This window comes from Brassica rapa, chromosome A07 (genome assembly GCF_000309985.2).
Source record: "Brassica rapa cultivar Chiifu-401-42 chromosome A07, CAAS_Brap_v3.01, whole genome shotgun sequence".
In the NCBI taxonomy this organism is placed as follows: domain Eukaryota; kingdom Viridiplantae; phylum Streptophyta; class Magnoliopsida; order Brassicales; family Brassicaceae; genus Brassica; species Brassica rapa.
In genome coordinates, this window is record NC_024801.2 from 4,346,640 (window position 1) to 4,365,241 (window position 18,602).

General features: G+C 34.6%; 1 protein-coding gene across 1 annotated transcript; it reads right to left on the minus strand.

Annotated features, from left to right (window-relative positions):
* Positions 1-5,553: 5,553 nt before the first annotated feature.
* LOC103847866 (defensin-like protein 287) lies at positions 5,554-6,123 on the minus strand. The gene is made up of 2 exons (XM_009124904.3): positions 5,945-6,123; positions 5,554-5,853 (listed from the first exon to the last, which is right to left on the minus strand). The coding sequence occupies exons 1-2, from the start codon at positions 6,003-6,005 to the stop codon at positions 5,666-5,668; spliced, it is 249 nt and encodes an 82-aa protein (XP_009123152.1). The 5' UTR covers positions 6,006-6,123; the 3' UTR covers positions 5,554-5,665.
* Positions 6,124-18,602: the final 12,479 nt, after the last annotated feature.

Here is an 18,602-nt window from a genome sequence, read left to right on the forward strand (position 1 = left end):
AACTCGCCCATTTGGCATGTTGTACAGTTGGACCAGCCCCCAAGGGCTCCTCCTTTGCGCTCTTGTTTGAATTCCGATCAAAACGCTTTTTGTTTTGTCTCAATCAGAGTTTCCGTTGATATCGTACGATGAAAACAAGTTGGAGGACTTGCTAGTTGATCCCACTCACCGAACGAGTCGTCTATCTCGCCCATTTGGCGAGTTGGACCAGCCCTCAAGGGCTCATTCTTTGCGTTCTTTTTTGAATCCTAATCGAAACGCTTTTCGTTTCGTCTCAATCAGAGTTTCCGTTGAGATTTTACGACGAAAAGAAGTAAGACTCGCCTAAACTCCTTGGCTTGCTCCTACTCGCCCTCTTGGGCATCCTACTCTCCCTCTTGAGAATCCTACTCGCCCTTACCTCCATATTTGCGTTCTCCTTCGAATATCGATTAAAACTTCTTTTGTCTCGTCTCGATTGGAATTACCATTGGAACTTAACGATAAAAACCGCAAAGACTTGTTTTCTCCTATGAATTCAAATTGATCGTATAAAAGAGCAACAGTTAAGTTAACACCTTAGCTGCCTCAACAATATGAGTAATTTGAACCTTTTTTACAAAAATTGACGTTGTATCAAAGGAGAAGATAAAATTCATGTTCCGAAGATTATTGTCAAGTTTAGAAGGACAAACACCAATATCGAGAGGGCGTACATACACAAGAAGAGGAAGGGGAAATGAGCAAGAAAAACGGAGAAGAAGTAAACTCAAATCTTCGAGAGAACTAAGGTATGTACGACTTGATATCTTTTGAAATCAGACTTGGAATTTTCGTAGGAAAGTATTAAGAAATAAAAATGCTTTTGAGACTGACATAGAATTTGAGGGAACTTAAAACCTAGGTGGATAGTATAACGAACTAGTCTTAGGCGATTTTTTCCTGTCTCGGTATATTGTTCCATAAATGTTTAGGCAGATCTTGCAAACCGTTCTAAACTTTCTGAAAATCGAGAAACGATCACCACTCCAAGCAACTTTCATCAAAGATCGAAATCAAAGCAAAAACGTTTCTCGTAAAACCCGCAGAAACAACGCTACTTTGACATGTGTATACATATCATTGATTTACAACCTTCGTAAAACCGGTCGTCCATTACTTACGCGAAAATCTTTCGTACAATCACATAAAGTCATACGAAGAAACTTTCAAAAGTGAACATAACAGGTTTTACGAAGAATTATTTTCTTATAGCAAATACGAAGCTGTAAGATCCGACTTTGGATGTTCAATCTAAACTCTATTTCTTCGCATTACGATCTAATAGATCTCCTTTTGTAGCCATGCGGCTCGCTGGCTTCTGCCTTTTGTTACCCTCGGTCACATTCGAGCATGCGATCATCCCGCAACCAACTTCGCACTAGTTATGTATCAAACCTCTTAGGCTTCGTTTTCCTCAGACAAAAACATATCAATTTTTATAAGACTATAGGTAACATTATAGGAAACATTCATCGTATAACTGAAACCTAAGAAGTGGAGAATGATTTTCTATGTCTGTCGGCCATCTTAACCCCGACAAACTTGGCCTATCAATCTTGGCAAGTGGTCTTTGGCCCTCGGTCAGTTACACCCTTCAGTAAATGTCCGAACCAGAATTCGGCATCTCCTTTAAGGACAATCGTAAACTAACATGACTTTCATGTTAACACGAAAGTACCATGGTCTAATCCTTAACCTACAACGTCTTTGGCTATCTGAGTGAACACATTCTTCACGCCAAGCCAAAGCATTTGAGCAACCATTGCTCCATCACTTAACGGCTAAACGACAATCTGCGATTTGTCTAAAAACGTCATGTGTCTATTAATGGAACAATTATCGTATAACCCATAGTCGTAAATCATATGATAAACTCTTCGTAACAAAACTCAGTCTTAACAACCAAACAGTTAACGGAAAACCTAAACTTGTCAAAAATCGACCAAGTTCAATATGTTCCACAATTAACTTTAAAGCCCGCTGTTTTACTCTTAAAATGCGGCATGTGAGGAAAACTCGTAACATAGCTCCTAGAGCTATACGAAACATCCTCAAATATACACGAAATAGATCTCGGAAAGCCAACACTTCACAAAGCACTACGAAGGAAAACATTTCTTCCCAAGGACAAATTTACGCGACCCCTTTGTCCTAATTCCTCGATCGCAAATCAAATTATTAGCATCCAAACAGAAACAACAATATTGGCTGCAAACATCTGTAGACAAACCAAAATGTTTCTCAAACGTAGGGTTAAGAGTAAACCCTTGAAATATCGCGAAACATCTTCAAGCCCGCAAACATTTCAAGCACACAAATACGAAATAAAAAGAAATTTTCAGCATTACGAGATGTCGCAGACGCCTGAAGAACCATTTTTGACAAAATTACCTTCCTCGATAAAAGCACCTTCTTGGAAGACCAAACAGTCATACATACTAACATCTTCTCAAACACGTATTCTTCGTGAAGACTCAAAAACGGTAAAATCTACCAATAAGTTTGTTGCTGATCACAACAAACTCTTAACGTCCTAAACAGACTAAGCCATCTCGTAGAGATAGCTCTCGAACACCCGACACAACGGTAATAGCGCCATATAAAAATTCCAAAATTTTGGTCAGCATTTTCGGGAGACTTAAAAATTGTCCTCGAAGAGATGCTCGGTTAAAACCATACAAGTTGTATAAGCCGAGAACCTATTGTGGACTTTAAATCGGTATGGAATCAGGTTGAAACTGCAACGGGATACGTAAGCCGAATTAGTCATCGCACACCCTCAAACCAGAACTAAGCCTATGTCTTGCCCTAAACCCAGCACATTGGTCTTCAACATCTCAAGGCATGATATCAAAGATACGAGATCTTAAAACATGTCCCTTCGTCATATTTGCGCGTTTAGGAGACTTCTCAAACACAAGTCTTCGGACGTTCTCATCTTATGGAACGACAAGTATCACGATCCGCAGAGTCAGAAATGAGAAGACAACTCACACTCTTTCTCTCATCTCCGCCTATGGCCTCTCTATACGTTTTTAAAAGGAGATAACCCACACAAAAAAATCAGCCTACGAGGCCAATCCCGAGGCCGACAAAGGTCCAAAATAAAATGCCATCAGCAACAACATGCTCAATTACATCTATGCGACACATAACTAGACCATAAAGGTCTAACTGGAAAACAGTTTGTAAGAATCTCAACTCCAGAACGAACTACGAAAGGCTTGATCCCTTCGACAAGGGTACGTAGGCAGCCTTCACAAGGCACAACACTAATCTTATCGCACTCCACTTTGAGTAGAGTAAACAGACCACTCCCGACCAATAATTCCGCCTAACTTACCTGACCTGCCTAACCGCTCGCAAGAACATCAAGAAAATTCTAGCGAGCTGGGGAGCTAACTGTTGGGGTCAAAATCGGTTACAATGAAATCAACATAGGAAACTTCCCCGGAAATGTCCTCCTTGAAAATGAGAGATAAAATTCAAAACATAAGAGAAGTGGGAACACCTAAATCGAGTTCCGTAACAATTCTGAAAATGATTAACACGATAAGTCTTCGAGAAAGGTTACTCAAAGCCTCGGACAACGGATCCTGGACATGGAAACACCCATCGTCCAACTCGCTGAACGGGCGAGTTGGATCGAGCAAACTGTTCATATAAACATATAATATGCTTTTTAAACTAACTATCAAATTAATTAATAGTGTACAAGAGAATATTTTTTCTTTTCTTAAATAAAAGATACGAAATTACCTAATATGGTGAACATATATATGACAATTAATGATTATGAATTTATGAATAATACTTTTTGATTAGAAAAAATTCTAACCTCTCTCTTTTTTGTTTAACTTTATGCTGTTAAAAGAGATAAAAAAATCACATTAAGCATATAATAAAAAATTAGATTTTTTCTTATATGTTATAATTTGAATTTTTAAAAACGACTATAAATTACTAAAAATGGTAAAAGCCCCGCATGAAAAAATTGTGATCAATAGTTTAATTTTTTTCTGTTCAAGCAAGATACAAATGATCATATATCATAGGGGTGGGCGTTCGGATACACGTTCGGGTTTGTATCAGATATTTCAGTATAAAGGTATAGAACCCGTTTGGGTATTTTATGTTCGGGTTCGAATATTTAAATTTTATAAAAAAATAAAATAATTTATTCATTGTTTAAGTTTTTTGTATTTAAAATATATTTTAACTTAGATTTTTTTTTAATTTTTAAAAAATTAAACTATTAGTAGGTTTGGAGATAAAACTTTAAAAATAGAAAGACACTAATTTAGTTGTTGTTTTGAAATTTTAGATGCAACTTTGTTAATGCAAGAAACAAGAAGTTGATATGTATTTTAAGTGAGTAGCAAATGATTTTGTCCATAATTATATGTATATTATCTAATTTTGAGAAATAAAAATCATTAATATAAATATTTTGAATAAAATGAGAGAAATAAACTAGAAATATAGAGTTAAATATACTTATGTTTGGTTATCTTCGGATATCCATTCGGGTTCGGATATTACACGTTCGGATTCAGATATTATCCGAACTGGTGAAATAAGTAATTTGTTTTGTTGTTCTAATTAGATGATTTTTAGACTGAGCTGGTGAATATATACTAGACAAACATTTATATTCCGAGTCTGCACGGATATTCTATAACAGCTTGATATATTATATTTGAACACTAACTTGTTAATATAGTTTGCCGCTGATTTTTTTTCAAAATTTTGATTCTTAGATATGTATATGGAGTGAAACTAATTTTTACAAATGTCCATTTTTGTTTAGTTGACACTTATGTAATTTACTGAATTCATAAAATAAGTTAAAAAAACTTAATTCATATCAATGAAACAAAGACGAGAACGAAAACACAATTCTATAGAGGTAGAAAATGAAATCATTTATGGAGAGTCAATAATAAATAAATCGAGAACAGAAAATTTTATCCCCTTTTGTTATTATACAATCGATGTTGCCTATTTGGTTTTGGTGATTTGTGTCAGCCGCAAAATTTAATTTTCTTTTGTGCATATGAAATCTTAAAAATAATTAAAATGAGATGTAATATGTTAACTCTTCAAGAACGATGATATACTTAAGAGACCAACATTTGTATTCATCATTTTATAATCGATAAACATTGTAGTATTGCAAAATATTACAATCATTTCATAAACAGATATTATTATAGGAACTCATTCTGCACATGCGCGCACGGATTATCATCTAGTCACATATTAAATTACTTGTATGTAACGTTGATCCCAGGCGTAACAAGTCAGGAGTTGCATACTTGCATGTCCGGTGTTACAATAACACGGTTGAAGGAAGATCATTTGAAGAGAAGAAATAAAAAACTCAACCCAATAAAAAGATTTATGTTTTGAAATAGCTAATGGACCAAGATTTAAAATTAGTTTGAAATTAAAACAATATCTCATTCGGGGAAAGGTGTGAGCAGTGATGATGTGGCACACTCAGATTACTCGGCGGATGAGGTAGCGTAATGAGAGGATAGAGTTTAACTTTATTTATATAGATTTTGCATTACAAAGGCATAGATCTTTTTTTTTTTTTGGTCTAAAGGCATAGATCTTTAATAGGAAAATGATGAGTAATTTAAACTGGTAATGGTGCAACTGTTGTATTCCCGTTTTCTTCTTTGAAACCATGGCATCTACACAATTTCTTATCACATCGGCAATCAACACAAGCCTGACACGCAATGTTCGATAGACAATCTGATTTCTGTTTGCATTTGAGTGAGATTATTATTTCTTTTTTGGCTTGCACCACAGAGTTTGAAACTGCCAAAACAAAGAAAATTTTAATTAAATCATCATTCATATTGTAGCGGACAATATGTAAAATTTAGTTTGAGGTAAAGAAGCTAAATACACGTCGCGGTGAAGACAAGAGTGGCCAAAAATAATGAAACAGTAATGCGCAAATTGTTCATCTCTCTCTGAATTTCGGAACTGCCTTCTTTTGTTTTGGTTTAAGTTTGGTTTCAGTGATGGTACACCGTACACTGGGATAACAGAGGTATAAATAGAAGCGTCATGGGCAAGAAGGTTATTACGTTACCTCAAAATGGTTTATTTGTGATCATGTTTTCATTGAATTTGCATATATATTATAAGGTAAAAATTGTAAATGTCCTTTTAAACATGGATTTGTTGGATATGGTTGAATTTTAAAGTTATATCTTTATATTAAAACATAGTTAATATATATAAAAAATTTAATATTAGCAAAGTCCAGAATCTACACACACATATATATATATATATATATATAAAGTAGAGTGCACTCACTCTCTTTTACAAAAATATGCTAAGTCAAAAAAAATATGGAACAAATTAATGATATTCTAAGCTTTAGAGCAGTTATGAGATTTATTTTATAAAAATATACTTTGTAAGATTGAGGCCCTTAACAACTGTTGACAAATCTTTATTAACATTATATATTTTAACTAATAGCAACGCATTGATGTGAAAACGTTAAGTGTGCTATTATTATTTAATTTTACTAACAACAAGGCGCGAGATAAACATTATATATATAAATTATTTTATATATTATATATTTCTAACATATTATGAAATAATAAATATATAATGAATAATTTAAAAGTTATTATCTACTACTTATATAATTAAATTGGTGCGAACATATAAATAAATTTTATAAATCGAAAAAATATTTTTTTCTATTTGAAATGGTATATAATTAAATTTAAATGATAGTAACATATATATGGTATATTTTAATATTAATATATATTAAATAATACTTTTTGCGCATATTGTTTTTTATCATTTGTATATGTTATAGCAAAAAATCTAAATTACTGATAACAAAATTTGTACTGTGTGATTAATGGTTTAAGTAATTTATAATATTTTAAAAAATTAAGTTGTCAATATTTTTTCAAATTTTTTATCAAAAAAATGTTCAAAGTAAATCTCAAAATTAAGATATTTATGTATTTTTATATGGCATATAGTTTAATTTAAAATGATACATATATTTATATATCTTTTTATTTTTGATACTTATTAAATGAGAATTTCAACTTATATGTAATTATTTGTATCATGTTATAACAAAAGTTTTAAATCATAGATCACAAAATTTGAATGTGAAACTTTTAACAGTTTTAGTAATTTACACTCGTTTTTAAAAATTCAAAATATAATATATAAATAATTTTTAAATTTTTTATTATATGGTTACTATGATTGTTTAATTTATTTTAATAGCTTAAAATTAAACAAATATAATATAACACACACTTATTTTTATCAAATCTTTATTATTCAATATCATTAATTGTCATATATACTTTAGCCACATTAGGCAATTCCGTAATTTTATTTAAGGAAATAATGAAGCACATTAATAATGTATTTATGGTTGGTTTAATAAAAAAACTTATTATATATTTAGATGGACCAACATATTTCTCTAAGGATTCTAAGAATTATTCTAGTGATGACACGTGGCTATAAAAAAATGTTGCAATGCTTCTCAAATAATATATAGGGGATATTATGGACAATGTTTTATTAGTGTTTATGGAATATTTCCTAAATGAACGTGATCATATAATTATGTGATTTAAAAATAAATTTGTTATTTATAAATGAATTACTTTATAAGCTTTTGTGGTTTACTTCCCGTTTATAATTTTCGACATTAAATTTTGGAAATTCTTCAAATTAGACCTTTTTAAGTTAATGTCCCAAAAACAGTCTCTCAAACTGAAGGTCAGCTTAATGATGTTATTGTGTTCAAATTTAGGAAGAGTTTGTAAAATGTTTAGGCCTTCTGAGGTATTGATGGAGTAGCCATCGATACTGCATAGGAGTGTGAAACATGAGCCTGACTGTGTAGTGTGTAGTCATATTTATCTCCATTAATTAGGAAATAAAATCAGAATACTGAGATAAAGATGTATGTTAATCAAACAAATTAGTAATTAGGGAAACAATTTGCTTGGTTACTTGTTTATACGCATACTGATATTTTTGGTAGGTTCTTGAATTTGCTTATGATATTTCTAGTCGATTGCTTGTGTTTGTGAAACTTTGTGGCTTGTTTCTTTGATTTCAGGAAGGATTTTTTTTTAAGTTTTAGGAAAGGTGTCCAGAAAATCCAATATTAACAAATTTGAAAAAACCAATTCTTGGTTACGCATGACAGTAACACAATGAGAGTTTCAGTGCCTCTCAGGTTAGCACTGCATGAGCTGAAGTATCCTATTGGTTCGGAGCCAAGGCAAAACAGTTGGAGATTTATGTTGTAAAATTCTCAGATTTCTGAATGTAACAAAAAAGCATTTTACATATTCTGGATGACTTTACAAAACCAAAAAAAAAAATAGAAAAAATGTTATAGATGTTGGGAAGCATTTGGCAATTTTTGGATGGGCTTCCAGAAATAATATACTAGTATATCCCACCAATCGAACCCGAGAACTCTAGGATATGAAATCATAGTCTGTGGCCAATATGCCAAGGATGTTACAACTGTTTGTTGATGTAAGTTAAAAAATATAACCAACATAAAACGTTCGGATTCCGTGGGGAATCGAACGCAGGGGGGGGGGTGACTTTCAGGTTTACGAAGAGTAGTGGTTTAGCCACTAGGCTGAAGATAATCATCTGTTATAATCAAACACATAAATTTATTTAAACCTAAATTATATATTATAAGTTGGAAATCATTTGGAAATTTTGGATAGGTTCCAGAAATAATATATTAGTGTGTATTTATCTAACAAAGTTTAAATGAAATGATATCAAAAACTAAGGATTTGATATCTACAGTTTTGGTATGTTTCAAATTGTGATGTAGAATTTTGAGAAGCACATGAATCAGTAGATTGCTTGTTGCAGCTACCTGAATCAGGAAGAACATGCATGATTCATTTTGTTTGGAAGGCTTAGTACATAATTAGGAAAGCTATCATGAATAATGCTTAGTTGATATAAAACAACAAACATTTACACACAACCGACAGATTTCATCAAATCCTTTAGTTTTGCCGATTAAACTTCTTAGTTGACGAGTGTTTCCTATGGAGATTGGGGGAACATCTTCAACCCTATTTTTGAACTCCAAAAAAATTTCATAGCTCAAACTTATATCTTCCTCTTGAATACGAAAATCTTTGGAAATCATCTTTAGAAAATATTCATACTGAGATCTTTTTCTAAGTGAATAAACCATTTATGAAGGGCTTACACACACACACACACACATCACTAGGGGGCGGGATGAAAATTTAAAAAAAATTTAAACAGTTAGAATGAATGTTTAATATAAATTTGTATCATATAAAAATATACATATTAATTAAATTTGTACATGTTAATGTATTTGAATACTAAATAGACTATAAAGCTACCAATATTTGCTTCCTTTGATTACTGTTGGATGAACTATGTAAATTAAAATGGTTGGTAAGCTGTTAGTACAAAACTATATGTCATGTCTTGGGATTTTTTCTCTTATACCATCTTTCTTTTGAGGTTGGGACGTTCATCGGGTTTAGTTGTACGTGGTTGTTGTTTTGATTAATTATTTAAAGTAGTTTTCTTTTCATGGTTATATACATGCAGGTTTCATTTTTCTTTATTTGGCCAAATATTGGAAATTATAAGTATACCCTACCACTAAAAATATTTCTATCTATATATAATTTTAAACAAATATTATTCAATGTTTATTCCACCTTGATTAGGACAATAAGTTGAATATATCTTAGACCACAAATCATAAATATTCTCAGTCTTATACATTTTGTTCTTCAAGTTATTGTTACTTTTATTTCCTTTTATGCATTTCTCTTAATATTTATGTATGCATCCATAATATTTTTCAAAAAGGATTTTTCATTAACTAATGTATTTATTGTAGTTTTAAATATATTATAGTTTTCGTGCACTTGATTAAATTTTTTTGGCGTTGGTGGTATTTGAAGTGGTTGAGAACCTGAATGGATATTTACTTTCATAAAGTTTTTGGTGTATGTTTAAAAATAAAAAATTTGTTAAGGCTTTTAAATCACATGACTATAATATTCAACACACTACTGTTGACTGTTTATATACTTAAAATTATGATGTATGTAATTGCAAAATTGCTGAACTCATAGATTCGTTGCTACTTTATAAATTATCACAGGATGAGGTACATAGGGTAAAGATTGCTTTGATGATAATATAACATCCATATCGTAATGTGTGTGTGTGTTTTTTTTATCTACTATGTATTAAGAAATAATTAACACATTCAATAATATTAACGAGTAAAAAGCCATGTTAATTGTTCATAGTATAAACCCAAAGTTAAAATCAATCCCAGCCAAAGAAATAAAACCCAGTACCGATAAGCTCAAGTGATGCGCCGCGTTTCACAGAAGACGGATACGTGTCGGCCTGTCAGAGAGTGACTTTCCACGTGGATAGCTTAGGAGAGAGGTAAACATATTTATATATAGATATATATATATATATATATATATATATATATATATATATATATATATATATATATTAACGAGTAAAAAGCCATGTCAATTGTTCATAGTATAAGCCCAAAGTTAAAATCAAGCCCAGCCAAAGAAATAAAACCCAGTACCGATAAGCTCAAGTGATGCGCCGCGTTTCACAGAAGACGGATAAGTGTCGGTGTAATAACCCGCACGAGCAGATATAATTTTGGTCGAGAAAATTCTCTAAGATCAGTTTGAAGATTGATGGATCAGAATTTAAATAAAAATTGACACGGTGAATTAATCTCTCGACGGGGATGTCTTTTGGTCGAAAAACCATCTCTTGATGGTTCTGGTCGAGTGTTAATTATTATTCGTGATTTTTATTCATGCTGGACGAGTTTATTCAGAGCAGGACGAGATTCGAATGATGAAAAATGTTTAGTCGAAACAGTCCAAAAAATATCGAAAAAACTCTTAAAATTATTTCTTAACTGTCACATGCCTTGCACTTTCTAGCCTACTTGCTTCCTCAGTAATTAGGTCACATGACATGCACCTACTTGCTTACCTACTTGCTCATTAGAAGTCACATGCTGGTCACAAGCTGTTGCTTCAGCTGCTTGTATCTTTCTTCATGGAAGGGAAATGTTCAGCTGCTTGTGCTGCTTGGTTTGCTGAAGCATGTCACCAGCTGTCTAACCTCAGCTTTGTCTTTTGTGGGAGCAAACCCTCATCTGAAGCAAATCCTCATGATATAAATTACCCTCTTCTCTCTTCTGGACGTCCTGTTACTGCAAGAAAAACCAGAGAAAGAGAGAAATTAGAGAGAGAAATCTGTGAGAAAATTAGTTGAAAAATTCAAAAAAAAATTCAGAGAAGAGAATTGAGCAAGGACGAACTTTTCTCACCATCCTGTGACTTAGTGTGTTCTGGTGTGGTTAAGGGCTGAAGGTTTGGCGTCCAAGAGTTTAGAATCACCCAAGTTCTTTAGCCTTTTATTTTATCAGTATAAGAACATATGGGTTTGATGAGATCAGTTTTGCTTGAGCTTCAGTTCTTGTTAGGTAAACAAAACGTTTTGGTCTGTTTCTGATCTTGAACCTATCATGGGTATCTTGTCCTGATCAGGTTAGACGTGTGTTTAGCTTGAAATTTATATCAACCAAGTTCATCTTAAAGCTTGAGGAAATCGGTAAGCCATAGCTACTAGTTCAGAGAAGTTTTGTTTGGAACAAGTGGACTGATTTGTTAAGCTTCCTGTCCAGATTAGTTTTTAAACCTGTGTGTGGATTGATCTTGGTTCAGTTATGTCCCTTAGATATTTTTTTAAAGGCTTAGCTGAACTGAATTATCCTTCAACCGAACTGAACTGCTTTGAACTAAGCTGAGTAGAGTTTCTATTGGAATCAACCTGACTGATCTTGTATCCACACATTCTGAATCAGGAGTGAAATGGAGTGTTATTAGTTGAGCTCGAGTCTAGTCTTCCCTAGCCAATCTCATGGATTCAAAGGTGAGTCTAGATAGATGAGTGATGAGTAGTGAATGAATATTTCTTGATTGAACGTACTGATTGTAGATGATTGATAGGCTTTGTCTCTTGATCAATATTGAATTGGTAAGGTGTTTACTTAGTGTAAACACTTATTAAATATTTATGAATGATCATAGAGGTTTATTCCAAACCTTAGTACTTGTTCTCAAGTACTAATACATATGTATAGTATTAAATATAATTAAGTATGGAAATATTAATCATGTGAAGTCTTATTATAAACCTGTCTTCCAAAATATTCCCGTATGAATGATGATTACCGTGAATTGGTCCTGCGATATGGAACAAGGTCACGAAGACACGATGATGGGGTCGCACCCTGGAGGCCGTGTAACTGCATGCAGCGTTAGATGTTCGATCTTTGAATATCTGATGGCGATGATGGTGATGCTAACTCGCTAGACTCATTTAGCCTTTGTGGTTTCTCGGGTCTGGTATATATATATATATATATGATTATATGAATGATATGAGAGACGGGAATAAGAAGTGATGTATATGATTAGATTCACAATGATGGAAGGATAGGCCTTATATATAAATATTCAGTTATGGAATATATTTCCACTGCATACAAATGAAGTTGATTGCTTGAGAATATTATTAATATATGTTGGGGTGAGGGACTAGGCTCACTGAGTAAATTAGTTACTCATGACTCATTTGTGATGCAGGTAACAAGTAGACGGGATACCTTACTCTAGGACGGGAAGGAACGTCATTAGCCAGCGGTAATTTTATTATCCTTCCAAAGTCATTTTGATATATCTTATTTATAAGATTTGTAGACCGAAAACCTCGAGGTTAATTTATAACAAATTTTGTAAGATGCCTTTAAATGATATATATAAAGATTGTTTTTAAAGTATGGGTTCCATATGATATTAGTCCTTGTCCGGACGAACTAACTATCGGATATTTCTTTTTCGGGTTGAAAAGCCTAGAGTGATATTCGATAGGAGCGTTGGTGTTCTTTGGTTGTTGGTCTAAGGTGATCGGAGGTATTTTGAGAACTTCCGATCGACCATCGAGGAACATCGACCGTGTCATTTCCGGTTATCTACGATCGGGGGTGTCACAAAGGTGGTATCAGAGCATGGTTATACGATGCTTGAATGGGACTTGTTTCAAATGTTTTTCGAGTCAAAATGAGTCGCAAGGATAACTAGGATATTGTGGCTTGTTCCTTCATTTTAGGATAGATAGTCATGGTAGTTACCTAACAGTGATATTTCATAGCAGAAGTACCGAGACAAGATTGAATGGGTGGACTGTGCTTACCGGTGTTACTATCATCAGGCTCGAGTTTGCTACCCTCATGGTGGGGTTCACTACCGTCCTGCTAGAAGTCAGTAACCTCATGCCTTCCTGCCGTTCTTCTGAGTTTTAGTGGGGGATGCTAATACTTTAGAGAGATTTATGGGTTAGAATTGATACATCGAATACATCTCCGGACTCGTGTGTTATCGATGTCAAGGTGGGTGTTGTTTATGATCCGATTCAAATGCACATGATCACTCAGATGCACTTATTCTTCCGGCTTCTCAAGTGTAACCAGCTCATGCTAAGACGTACAAGAAACAGAGCCATACAAGCCTGAATTGTTCGACATTTATTTGGATCTTAGCGTTGGAGGAAGAGATGGTTTGACTGTAGTACCAGATGATGGACACACATGAACCTTTCTGTTGGCAACAATACATCTTGAAGGTTATGATGGACAAAGTAGCGGGACCACAAGATACTGAAGAAGGACTAAACCATTCGAGGTATACTTTGGCTTGAGGCAGATTTGGGATGAAACACCCAGAGCAAAACATTGACGTGGCCAATGTTCAGAGAATTACATGAAGGATTTGGTAGCAAGCTATTTGGAGATGAACGCGATTAGTTGTTGGTCGAGAGTCAAGAATTACTTCAGAGAGGTGAGATCGAGTTGGACAGATCTCAAGAGTTCAAGAAGTAGAATTTTCTACACAAGATATGGGACCGATTGAAGATTCAGTTTACGGTGTTGGTACAGTGGGATATTTCCGCCAGGAGGTTCAGGTTGAGTTAGTCATATACAACAATTTTAGCATTGAGATATGTGGTCGAGTGAATTTGATTCATCGAATAAGCCAAAGATCACACAGAAAATCTTTGGGAACTTAGCCAAGAATTTTGGAGTAGATAAAAGACCATGGAGTTTCAAAGCTTCGAGGAGATGTTAGAGTATGACGTGAATGTTAAAGAAGCTATTATTGCTGAAGAAGTTAACCAAGTCATGCAGACCGTTTATTTTCCAACCGCCGCAGATCAAAGGTCAGTTTCAAGAAGTGAGTTAAGTAAGTCGTTGGGGATGATTTTGGGTGTACATTTCATCAGATCAAGATCGAGGACCTTGAGCCGTTATGGTTGTGACTAGCAAGGACAGAATGGTTGTGATTGTCAAAGTTTGGGACATCCTGGAACATTTGCATCATTCGCGCTTTGGTGGTTCTTGTGAAGAGTTAGGATTTTAGGTTACCCTTCCTCATGAAGTTACCCGATCTACCTTACCTATACCTAGGATAACACTTGTTGAACTTGATCACGTTTCTTTACTGTTAGTCCACATCCAAGTGTTAGGCTATTTGGGTAGAGCCTACACTTTATAGTTGTCTGGACCGTCAAAACCCCGGAAAGGTCCAATCACAGGTTTGCTTCTTATCCTATTGTGTGTTGTGTGCGTTTTTTAAATCTTATAAATGATTGAAAATATATATATATATATATATATATGTGAATTGCGATCAAGGTGTCGTAAGAGACCTTGCCTATGGATGGAATTTTCCGCCCATATCGTGTTTTATTCGGGAACAACACATAGTTGTAGTTCCCGAGCATTGTCATAGTATTAGAAAGGATTCACTTTGGTGAATTCAAGTATCCGTTCTTATTTGTGGAAGTTTTGGCTGCCATTTGAAGTAATGGTATGCCTTCCCCATTCCTTAGTACTTCCGTTAGAGCAGTATGTTTCTATCTAGAATGAGATTGGCTATCTAGTTACGGAGCTCAATTAGGATGTGGAGGAAATAATTTTTTTGGAAGAAGACTAGTCGCCAATGGCCTACAATGGTATTCTACCAAGTGTTGGAGCATCATTCGTATCAGTCTTGGGAGTTGAAGACGTTTTGGGAAAAGGTGAAGATGTGTATTTCATTATCTTGATCATTAGGAAAAGAGAAGGTGACAAGGATCAGAATATAGTGAACAATCCGATAGCTAGAGAACTTGAAGTTATGCTTAAGGAATTGGAAGAGTTGTTGCTATCTAGAAGTAAGCTGTTCAATATTCTTGTTGAACCTGGATTCGCTGCCATAGCCTAGGTATCTCACCAAGTGGTTCTGGCCGAGTTCTAGTAGCATTTAAAAGATTTGTTTTAAGAAAGGTTTTGTTCGATCTAGATCTTTTCTGGGGGAGTGTCATGTCAGTGATAAAGAAGAAGGATGAGATTTTGTGGTTATGTTCAACTATAGCTGTCATGACTATTGTCAAGTATAAACTTTCTAGAGTGGTTAAGATCAGTTGCAAGGTGCAAACGGTTTTCAAAGACGCTCGATGGATGCATCAAGTTTTAGTAAATGCTACTGTTGGGAAATTGGATGTTGGATCCGATAGTCAGCAAGTTGGAACAAGGATTTGTCGGAGATTTTAAAAAGAGGTTGCTGCTATTGAATAATGGTCGTGTCTAGTGATTGTTATCAAGATTCGAAGTTCTTTGGATTGGCCGGTTACCATCAGAAGTGTGTTCGAAATTTGGAACCCATCAACTAGTGAGCCGACTATCTGAGAAAAGTGTTACCTTGGAATAAGGTAAAATGATTGTAGAAGTAATCAACCAGTTCGAGGAAGTCTCTATGTCTCTACACACATCTTAGCCTTGCATGAGCCTAATATGTCAACCAGTTATGTGAATGCTGACGCAAGACGATTGGATAATCGTTTATGTATCAGGGGAGCTAAAGAGGCATACTTAAAATTATTCAATGCACGAGTAAGCGTTGGCTACAGTTTTGTTTGCTCTTCAGAATTGGTTATCATTTCAGTATGGAGAAAGAATGCAAGTGTTCACTGATGCAATTGCTTATCCTTTGAGGAGAGGGGAAGTTGGTGTCAATATGGAGAAGGAACTCAAAATTCAAGAAGCAGAATAAAAATGATTGATTTGGCTGTTATACCAGGAGAGAGCATAGAGTCTCCAAGATCGCAAGTAGTGAATCAAGATGGCTTACTCGTTTCTATCTGAGGAACACAGTTGAGAAATTAGAACTTAAGGAAAACTTAGGAGGAGCTGAATGAAGATAATTTCAGTGGATTATATGAGGAGTGTTATGTACACAAGGATAGTTAGAAAAGATGTGGGAGAAGGAACTCAAGTTTTACCAGAAGATTAAACTAGATGAGTAGAAAAGAGATGCTAAGTGAACGCCGAAGAAGATTGATGAGTTAAGGAATAGGTATGACCGTAAGGCATATGGGAATGCCAAGGTTTTTAAGATATAAGAGGATGTATCAATACATAAAGTGTGAAGTCGTGGTACAAGAGTACTCAGTCGGTGAATAAAGCTTGATATAGACGGACCTGTTGAATCCTCGGTTGATGGGCATAGGAAAGAATTCAGAAAGCAATAGAACCAGACTTGGTAATGGGAAACATAGGAGAGATTAAGTTGTTCAGAAGATTATGAAGATGGTCTCAGATAGATCAGCAGTGTATAGAATATCGTAAGGGAAATCAATCTTGGAATGGGTGAGTGTGTGTATTTGAGAGTAGCACCCTTGGTCTGATTCATGTTAGCGTGATTGATTGTGCCTGTTCTTGTTTGATTGTTGCACGGTTAATCACGTTAACATTCACCAGAGTCGAGATGTTACCTTCACATATGGCACATCACCTAATGTTCCACATTTTCATGTTGTTGTTATCAGGGAAAGCCAATTAGAAAAGTTTCAGAAGTGATAGTCTTCAGAGCTACTCGTGATTGTTAGAAAAGTATCCAGACCTCAGTTGACAAGAGTTGTGTAGCAGTAATTAATTTGTTTCTTCCTCAAAGTGTTTGCTCAGAAAAGAAATGATTGATTGTAAGAGTTGGGGATCCGACAATCAGTTGTTTAAACATAGGCAGTGAAGATAAGTTCAGAGCTGATATCCAGAATTTTTGCAGAATCTCCACTGTTCAGTAAAGTGTGTACATCTATGTTATGAGAATTCGGGAACGAATTCTTTTGAGGGGAAAAGAATGTAATAATCCGCACGAGCAGATAGAATTTTGGTCGATAAAATTATCTAAGATCAGTTTGAAGATTGATCGATCAGAATTTAAATAAAATTGACACAGTGAATTAATCTCTCGACGGGGATGTCTTTTGGTCGAAAAACCATCTCTTGATGGTTCTGGTCGAGTGTTAATTATTATTGTCGATTTTTATTCATGCAGGACGAGTTTATTCAGAGCAGGACGAGATTCGAATGATGAAAAATATTTAGTCGAAACAGTCCAAAAAATATCGACACAACTCTTAAAATTATTTCTGAACTGTCACATGTCTTGCACCTTCTAGCCTACTTGCTTCCTCAGTAATTAGGTCACATGACATGCACCTACTTGCTTACCTACTTGCTCATTAGAAGTCACATGCTGGTCACAAGCTGTTGCTTCAGCTGCTTGTATCTTTCTTCATGGAAGGGAAATATTCAGCTGCTTGTGCTGCTTGGTTTGCTGAAGCATGTCACCAGCTGTCTACCCTCAGCTTTGTCTTTTGTGGGAGCAAACCCTCATCTGAAGCAACTTCTTATGATATAAAATACCCTCTTTTCTCTTCTGGACGTCCTGTTACTGCAAGAAAAACCAGAGAAAAATTCACAGAGAAAGAGAGAAATAAGAGAGAGAAATCTGTGAGAAAAATTAGTTGAAAAATTCAAAAAAAAATTCAGAGAAGAGAATTAAGCAAGGACGAAACTTTCTCACCATCCTGTGACTTTATCCAGTGTGTTATGGTGTGGTTAAGGGCTGAAGGTTTGGCGTCCAAGAGTTTAGAATCACCCAAGTTTTTTAGCCTTTCATTTTATCGGTAAGAACATATGGGTTTGATGAGATCAGTTTTGCTTGAGCTTCAGTTCTTGTTAGGTAAACAAAACGTTTTGGTCTGTTTCTGATCTTGAACCTATCATGGGTATCTTGTCCTGAACAGGTTCGACGTGTGTTCAGCTTGAAGTTTATATCAACCAAGTTCATCTTAAACCTTGAGGAAATCGGTAAGCCATAGCTACTAGTTCAGAGAAGTTTTGTTTGGAACAAGTGGACTGATTTGTTAAGCTTCCTGTCCAGATTAGTTTTTAAACCTGTTTGTGGATTGATCTTGGTTCAGTTATGTCCCTTAGATATTTTTTTAAAGGCTTAGCTGAACTGAATTATCCTTCAACCGAACTGAACTGCTTTGAACTAAGCTGAGTAGAGTTTCTGTTG

Excerpts from the sequence above, each read along its gene's own strand:
- LOC103847866 (XM_009124904.3), bottom strand. The coding sequence starts at position 6,005 with ATGAACAATTTGCGCATTACTGTTTCATTATTTTTGGCCACTCTTGTC. Across the intron at positions 5,854-5,944 it reads TCTTGTCTTCACCGCGACGT|TTTCAAACTCTGTGGTGCAA; the intron begins GTATTTAGCTTC and ends TTGTTTTGGCAG.